The sequence below is a fragment of the Neolamprologus multifasciatus genome, chromosome 2 (genome assembly GCF_963576455.1).
Source record: "Neolamprologus multifasciatus chromosome 2, fNeoMul1.2, whole genome shotgun sequence".
Lineage (NCBI taxonomy): Eukaryota > Metazoa > Chordata > Actinopteri > Cichliformes > Cichlidae > Neolamprologus > Neolamprologus multifasciatus.
In genome coordinates this window covers 35,018,655-35,027,611 of record NC_140440.1, presented here as the reverse complement: position 1 = coordinate 35,027,611, position 8,957 = coordinate 35,018,655, and the positions used below count along the sequence as shown (strand labels likewise).

The 8,957-nt window shown below is 38.9% G+C and overlaps 1 protein-coding gene across 9 annotated transcripts in view; it reads left to right on the top strand.

Moving 5' to 3' along the window:
* The first annotated feature begins 234 nt into the window (after positions 1-234).
* Positions 235-8,957, top strand: part of diaph2 (diaphanous-related formin 2) — a 421,028-nt gene continuing 412,305 nt past the window's right edge. For 5 of the 9 annotated variants that reach the window (XR_014868698.1, XM_085130737.1, XM_085130777.1 and 2 more), the window contains exons 1-2: positions 236-438; positions 1,075-1,434. Coding sequence is in view for 8 of the 9 variants with exons in the window: in XM_085130737.1 (XP_084986863.1) it covers positions 1,351-1,434 (84 nt within the window). In the remaining variant the exon portion in view is untranslated. Of the gene's footprint in view, positions 439-1,074; positions 1,435-8,957 lie in introns of all 9 variants that reach the window. The other 4 variants (XM_085130728.1, XM_085130725.1, XM_085130720.1 and 1 more) reach the window with 2 other exon arrangements.

Here is an 8,957-nt window from a genome sequence, read left to right as displayed (position 1 = left end):
TTTGTCTTTATGCAGTCGCAAACAGCCAGGCCTATATGATGCACTCCATTGTATAGCTGGGTAACAATGGCACCAGCTGTTTCTGCAGACACAAAAAGTTGCGCGTGTGTGTGCTAATATTAATAAACACACACGCGCACACGTATACACACTGGGTGTGTTTTCCAGACGCAGATTCCCGCCCTGCTTCCTATCCGCGGTCAGCCGCTCATACGGTGCCTCCGTTACAGATCTATTCTTACAACTGCCTGAACCCCATCCACGTTGTGTGAAATCCGTGCGTCCTCCCCGTCACAACCGACGCCACGCCGACCTCGTGACTGCCAAGACATCTGGCCAATAGTAGCTCGAATTCTACGTCATTCAGTCTTTCAAAGTCCAGTCAAAAACGGGTGGGCGGGATTTCCGTGGGCCTGGTATTCACGTTTGGTTGTAAAGGTAAGCCCTGGATGGGATTTTTATTTATTTTTTTTAGTTTTCTTTTTCTTTTATTTAATCTTCACGTTTGAATTTGATATGTTTTTATACGTGCTGGTGTGCTACTGTGTCCGCTAAAATAAACAGTGCCTGCCGGGCAGTGGTCGCCCGTTGCTCGCTTGTACAGCAGTGTAAAGTATTCTAAGCAAGAGAACAACGGTGATTTCCCTATAGTACAGCAATTGTATATATATTCTGATTAATGACAGTTAAATAGTGGCTTTGACGAGGCACGTTAAAAACACCCTGAAACGTTTTAGTCTCTCTATTACTCCTCTATTGCTAAGTTACACGGTTGTAACTTTGCTTTCTGTAACAATTTAGCCGCCTGTTCCCATAAACAGGAGGTCTATTAAATGCTACTGTAGAAGAAAAATATAAAAATAATTGATGGCTATTTATAGCTAACTCAGATGGCTCTGTTTACATCAGTTTTACCGTTCACGGTTAGATGTCTTTACTGAATGCATTCTGCATATTAAACACTGCTGCTTATGGAAACACGCGTGGAGACAAAGCATTTGTTGAAACTTAAAACCCGGGTGAATATGTTGGACTAATCAGTTGTTGTTTACACACTCTTGTGTTACTTTCTAGCTTTTTCCCCGCGTGTGAGCTGACACGCTGCTACGCCGAGGACAACGTGTATCCACCCTACCACACCTCTTCTTCAAGCAAACTCCTCGACTCTTTTGGATGCTATTTGAAACTTGAAATTGTTCTTCAGCCTTTTAAACGGAATGAATTTTGAAAACACATAAGTTGGAGAGCTTCTAGTAAAAAGTGTGTTGAAATAGCCCACCGGTGGAGTTTGTCAGCGTTTGAGGACGTCGCATTAGGCGTTTCTGGAAGGGAAATTAACTTAAAGCTGCAATGGATCAAGCCAGCGGTGGGGAGGATCCAAATAAGCCCTCTAAAAAGAAATCCAGCGAGGATGAGGGTAAAAACAAAAAGCTGGTAGGTATTATAATAGCTCACTCGTGTGTAATGTGCGTGGAACTAGGGTGTAAGTCAACTGACACATCCTGTAATCCCAGAAGCAGCCTATTATGTCACACTCAACTTTAGTAAGACCCAGAAAGTTGACTGCTTTGCAGCTGCAGAAAGTTGCATGTTAGGTCTGTGTCAAAAAAGAAAAAAGATTTATTATAAATGCTAAGGACAGTCTTCCTTTTACTTTTAAAGCTCATCATGAAACCAAGGAGCAGGACAAAGCATATTCTCGAAGCAGAACTTCCCTGTTTAGTGCAGGACGAGACACAAACAGTAATTCATGTGTTGTTGTTATGGTTTAATGTAGGGGCTAATAGCAGCCAGAGTTGAGCAAAGAGGTACTGTTTCGCTGAGTGCTTCAATTTTCGAGGCACTCAGTGCATCATGTGATTATTCCTGTCAATACATCTCCTGATAGGTTTTTGAAGAGCATTCTTGTTGTGACAGTTGGGGGTCTTATATTAATATGCACACAAAGCACAAGTTAATTTACTGTATGACTCAGTGTACAGCATGATGTACATGAGGTTTGTGGGGGCGATTTATGAACAGCATGAGTGTGTGATGTTGATAAAACTTGTCCTTAGGCAGCTCTTGGGCAGTGTCTGTGAGATAACAACTGAAAACCCATTTAACATTAATTTATCGTCATTACATTGGATGGACTTTGGGCAGTAGTTTATCCAGAAGGATTGTGCTTATTTAGAAAAGTAGAGAACCCGAATCTACATCATTAAAGCCGTGGTGTCGTTAGGCCCGTCCTGCACGCCATATCTTGCCCTGAAATGACATTGCAAGATTTGGTGGAAGTTTTGTTTTGGCTTATGTGGAAATGCTTAAACAATCACTTTTGGTTTTTTAGTCATACTGTTCTTAAAAGTTCCTGGGAGAAACTACACTCTTCTGAGGAGTTGTGTAAACAGCATCTCTTGCAGGATCCAAAATCTGTAATTGCCTTATTTGGTAAACTGTAGCTACAATCTTTTATTTACGGTCCACAGTGCGATGTTAAATGATAAATCTAAACTAATGCTGAGGTGAAGTGCACGTCAGTGCTTGCAGAAAGCAGTGGTTTAAAGTTATTTTCCATGACCAGAAACAAAAGAGCTTGGCTGCCGTTTGATTTTCACGTCTGTTTTTCCACATTTGTGGAAAAAGGGAAAGTTTGGCTGCCGTTGAACTTCTCATGTCACCTCTCAAATCTTTTGTTTGTTTGGTTTGCTGCAGTTTGGCTGCCATTGAAATTTGTGCAACTTTCTCATGTCACCTCCCAAATCTTCATTATGAGCTCTGTTCGTGTTGCTTTATTTTGTGACTGGGTATTATTGGCTGGGTAGGTCACAAGTTTAGTTGCAGCCACAGTTCCTAAATAGGGAACTGAAAAGTTTAGATTGACTAGTGTTTCTGTCTTCACTCAAGCAATACTGGAATGATTGAAGGAGAACATTCTGAAGGAAATGTTTTTGTTAATGCCGCTGATATTTCTTTAGGTGGTGCTCATTGTTTTTGAGCATTATTGCATGTTTAGCATTTTTTAGTAATTGTCCTAAAACTGAAACACACAAAGGCAATTGCGGGTTGTTTACACCAAAGTTAAGGTAAAGGAAAGAGTGGCCAAAATAACTGCCTGACAGGAAATCCCAAAGTGGGGCGAATTGACATGCACTCCCAGAGCGACAGCCTTAAACTCTTGACTATCCTGCCTCCCAACTTTAAGATGTTTGCGAGAGTGCCAGAATGACATCATCAGTCAGTAAATCACTCAAGAAGTCTATGTAAGACCTGTGTTTGGTTTTGTTTTACTAAAAAAATGGTCTCATGTTCACTGTTGCGCAACTCTCTGAGCACAACAGGCAGAAGCAGCTTTAAATGCGGCTGTTGCAAAAATACTAACATTAGCTTTAAGTTTGAAAGAGGAAGCTGATTATTCTTCCTTGAGTTCAGTTTTGATTTGTCGTCTTGTGTTTATCCCAACTGTTTACTTGTCCACAGTCATGTAAATAAGCTAAATTATACAAATGCAGCTGTTTAAAGGGCTAATGCAACAAAAGTGCAAGCGCTATGCAACTAAATCTCTAACTTTTACTACACATATGCAGGGTTGTGTTGTGACATTTTTGGCATGTAGTGCAGGCTGTGTGGATGTGGAAGAGACTTGAGGGAGGGGTAATACCAGCATCAAAGTACTGGTTTCATAATCACACCTAGCGCTGCTAAAGAGCACTGTCCCATGTGCTTTGGTGATAAGAAAACGCAGAAACTGGTGTGGTTTGGTCAATGCAAAGTCAAATCAGTCTTTAGAGGAAAAACACTAAAAGCTGTGTGTTTGTTTAACAAGTCACTGGGCAGCATTACATCACGGCAACACCATTTGGGCTATGGGCCCAGGGTGTAGATACTCAGCATAGCCAAGGACATTACAACAGCACTGCAGTCTTTTGGGTCATAACTCAAATTTTCAATAGTTCCTAGCTTCTCTTTGTTAAAATGTCCTTGTCTTGAAGTTTTGCAAAAGTATGACATCCAGGAGAACAGAACGAGCTGTTTAATAAAAGGAATTCAGAGGAGCTGGTTTGACCGAGAGGGAGAGAACTGTTACTCCTTTTGAATTCCAGATAAAAGATGATCTCATAGTGTAGCAACACAGAGGAAGGAAGCATCACATTGCATAAATAATAACCAATAACTGGGAACCAGTTCTCAGTTATATATATGTATATTGTAGTAGACTTAGGCACATGCATGCCTTTCTTTACTCTACACTGTGTGAAAACTCAGCAATAAGCTACCGTATTGAATATCAATATTTTTCACTATACTTTATCAAAGTTAGACCAACATTGTGGCAAGACTATGCTGAAGTACTCAGTATATTTATCAAGTGCTTTAGCTCTGGTGGCTCTGTGGTGTAGTGGTTTACACGTTCGCCAAACAAGCAGAAGACCCAGTTTGATGTTTCGAGGAGACACAAATCCCTTGGAGGTTGCACTAGGAAGTGCTTTCAGTGTGGTTGGGGGGACCCTTTGTGAATAAAGTCTGATTTAGAGTTATGTAGGAAGTCTTTATAGAGCCTACAATGCATAAGTGACTGGGATCAGCCAGCTTTTTTGTTTGTTCTGGTGCATTATGTGTCATTTCCAGGTGTTTTGTGTGGGGCTATTGTAAGATACAACGATTTTAAAATTTCAAACCTTCCAATTTGTAAATACACAGTATAAGATCCAATCTTCTTTATTGCCTGCAGGCTTGACAGGTAATGTAATGATGTATACAATTTGTACTTGTTTCTTTCTGTAAGAAAATTGTTTATAGTATTCAGAATCTCAAACATCGTTTGTTCCTGTTTGTACTGCAGAGCAAACTGGTCAATAGTTTGCTTTGTAGTACTGTGATAAGCATCTTCTCCTTAACCTAATTAATTTATAATACACATCGATTGCAAATTGGTGAAATGGTTGGTTGGGAGTAAAGTGGTTTAAGCTTTGAAGAACATGCATGTCTGTACGGCAATTTGTTTAGATATGAAATGTGAAGGATACAAGGATAGTAGGGGTGCAACGATACACAAAATTCACGGTTCGGTTCAATACTTTGGTGTCACGGTTTGATATTTTTTCGATACAAAAAAATGTTCATGTCTTTTTAATTTGTCATTTATTAAAATTATAAATATATATTTAACTCAAAAGTACAGTTTTTAAATTTAATGTTGCTGAATCAACAAAGTAATAAAAAAATAAATCTATCTGATTGAGAAATCACTCATCTTTGGAAAAGAGAGTTTATTACAGAGAAATGGCTCTTTCCAAAATAAAAGCTATACTATACGCTTCTTCTGGGCTATATTCTCAGCAGCATATTAAACATATCAGGTCCCCATAAGGAGAATCATGTGCTAACGGCTGTCTAAATGACTCGGGTAAAGTCTGCTTCCACTTGTCTTTGCACTAGGATGCTGTCGGAGTAAATGTTGTGTTCCCACTAGTGCTGTCAGCGTAAATCTCGTTGAAATGACGTTAACGCCATAACGCGGCAAATCTCCCTTTACGAGTTACCGCGGATCGCCCCGTGCGTGGGGCTGGACGGTGTCAACACGTTAACGAACTAACTGCGCTAACGCACTAGTTCCCACCAATGTAATTGAGCATTGCGTGGCACATCCGACATACTGTTTTACTTTTGTCCATCAGGGTCATACGTCACATGAAAATCAAAATAGTTCCAAACGCCAGATCTGAATGAGGGTGGGGGAGGTTCAATATGCCATGTTGCAACAAGCTTAGCTTCTGTCTTGCTAGCTTGCGCTGCACTCAGTGGATCTGCGCTCGACTACTCCGCCTAGGCTGCACTCGACAGTGCAGGCTAGGCAGAGTAGTCGAGCGCAGATCCACTGAGCGCTCAACACAGACAGCACCGTCAGAAGAAAAGTTGATAAAATAAATTTAAAATTTTGTATTGTTCATACATATGCGTACCGAACCGAAAGCACTGTATCGAACGGTTCAATACCGATACGAGTATTGTTGCACCCCTAAAGGAAAAAAAATAAAATAAAAAAAGGATCCTATTTGTTTTATGTTGGCTTCGAGCCTATGAATTAATTCTGAGTTATTATTCCATGTTATCAGATGCACTTTTGCTCTGCTTCCTTTTTTCTTTTGACAGTTGGTTGCTGTTGCAGCATGAGCCTGCCAGATTGTTTCATTATTTGTGGTTCATAAGCTGAACTAAATAAGTTTTAAAAATATGTCAGACATACTGTTAGTGCATGGTAAACGGTGGTTTTTGAAGATAAAGGGCGTTTGTGGAAAACAGATTCCGTAACTCTCTAAAAGTGTGCAGATATAAATAATTTTAATGGCTTCAGATTATATTGCAAAACTCTGTCAGATTTACTGAGACCAATTCCTATTTCAGATGCATCCATTTAATTTTTTTGCACCACCAGGATTTATAATACATCGTGGTTGCACATTGAAGCAAAGCAAGCAGATTATGTGTCATGTGTCAACAATGTGGAAAGGCGTATTTAAAGAAAAAACAAGTGTTCAAAACGATAATGTCACATTCATGCTGAAAAAAAAAACAAAATTCTACTATTGTGAGAAATGAGATAATAATGATCACATAAGTAAGGATTGGCCTGGTTATTGTGAATAAGGTGACAAATGAAAGTGTGGAGTATTTGCAGGAAATATGGAACAGAGAGGCCGGATGTCATGGCACAGCCACAAGGCACTGGGCAGTGAAAGAGGTTTATTAAAAAAGCAGCAACAAAAAACCCACAAAAAACCAAAAACTTGATACCACTATTGTAAATGTGTAGCAGGGAGGGTCACACTGAAGCTGGTTCTGTGCTCGTGTTAACCAGTTTGCTGTTAGCTGCAAGTGGAGTGCACGCCATATTCTACTGCTGATAGCAAGGATAGCAGCGTGACACATACTGTATCATAGATTTGGTCTCAGAAGCTTTACTGTCATGAAAATAGGCTGGCAGTTTTAGTCAGGTGTACTAGTAATTGTATTTTTTTATATCTGTGATTTTTATGTTGTGACATATCAAACTGTCTGGTGTATAATAATATATATTGAATAGATATGTGGACAGCTAAGTAGGAAATTGATTATTATTGCATTAGGCTAAGTTGAAGCTAGGTAACTTTACTGGCCCCAGAAACCGTCAGCATCATCATCTAGTGGTTTCTTATGTGCTTCATTTAGTTTATTTTATTCTATTTTAATCATTAACCTCTTCAATTTCAGACCTGATGTCGAGATTGTTCTGCTGCAGGATCCCACGTGTGTTTTAGTCGCCTGTATTAACAGACAACAGATAGCCTGTATAGAAAGTGGAGACGGGAAACGAGCGCATACTTTAGTAATGGGTAAAGCTCATACTTCTAACGCTGCTGATAGTATCACATCATGAAGCATACTTTGAATTTCTTTTTTGTTTTGTTTTGTTGTGTCATTTGATGCATCTCACATTTTGATACGTGAGCTTTAGGGAAGCCTCGGAAATCATTTTAGGTCATGTTGGCATGTGGTTAACACAAGCTGTCAGCTTGTCACACACTTGAGCCATTTACAGTGCTGTGGTAAAATATATTAAAATATTTTTGTTATATTTTGCAAGGAAAATGAGAAATGGGTGCAGCAACTTATTGAAAAGATTACAAAAATGCATCTAAATACGATGCGTAAGAAATGTAAAATATAATTTTACATTAAATAAAAAAGTTTTGAACTTAATTAAAATAAAACATGTCTTAAATTAAAATAAGTAAACTGTCATGTTTATTGTTGCCAAAAAAAGGTTAAACACATTTGGACAGTGAAGGAATGTCAGGATTCTTGCTCAGAAAAAGGATCAACATGCTCTGAAGTCAGAGCACAAAAACCTTTTTGTAACAAAATATCGATTTCTGCTGTCCCTGTATCGATACATTATTAGCAAACAAAGTATCACCATACTACACAGTATCCATTTTTTTCCCCCACCCCTAGCAACTTATTGAAAAGATTACAAAAATGCATCTAAATAAGGCAAAACCAGAGTTTGTACAATTCACTATACACTATAACAAAGCTTATTCATGCAAACAGCCTAACTCTCTTGCAATTTCTTTAAGGAGTCTAAGATTTATTTTGTTCTATGTCAAGATGTTTCCACGCTGCTTAAATAATCCAGAGATCCAAGCTCTGAGGATGTCAATCCATGACTGATAGTTTTTCAGTTTGCTTACACAGAGTTGGTAGTGTGTTTGAGATCATCGTCATGCTGAGAAATGTTGGCATTTCCAATCAGATGCTTTCCATGTGGTATTGGACAGAGGAACAAAATCCGATGGTACTTTCCTGCATTCATAATTGCATCAGTCTTAACAAGAACACTGGCTGAAATCCAGCCTCAAATCATGACTGAGCCTCCACCGTGTTTTACAGATAGCTATAGACACTCACTGTTGTAGCTCCTTCCTGCTTTTCTCTGTACACACTGATGACAGTTTGAACCACAGAGTTTAAATTTCATCACTTCATAAGAGCTGTTGCCACAGTTGATTGCTTATGTAATCTATCTTATCTCAGCTTTTCTCCCAACTTTCATTTTTTAAGAATTGCTCCTCGACAGTCAGCCATCCACTGAGACTATTTCTTTTGAGCCTATGGCAAAAAGTCGATCTTGGCTGGATATTTATCTATTTCTTAAGAAAAATGTCCAGCTACTGTTCTTTAGGTCAGCCGTTTTTTCCTCCAATTGTCCAGTTTCTTCAAGCATTTTAAAGATTCAGCCAAAGAAATGCAAACAAATGATACATTTTAGCAATAGGCTGACTCAAAGCTCAGTGTTAAATGGCCTAAAGAAACAAATAAACATTGCAAGGAAATTGATCAGATATAATGACTGGGCTGAGAATCAGTGCAAAAAGTAGCCAAAGCAAAATTTAGACCTTGGAGAACTATTGCTCTACTTAAAGAAATTAGAA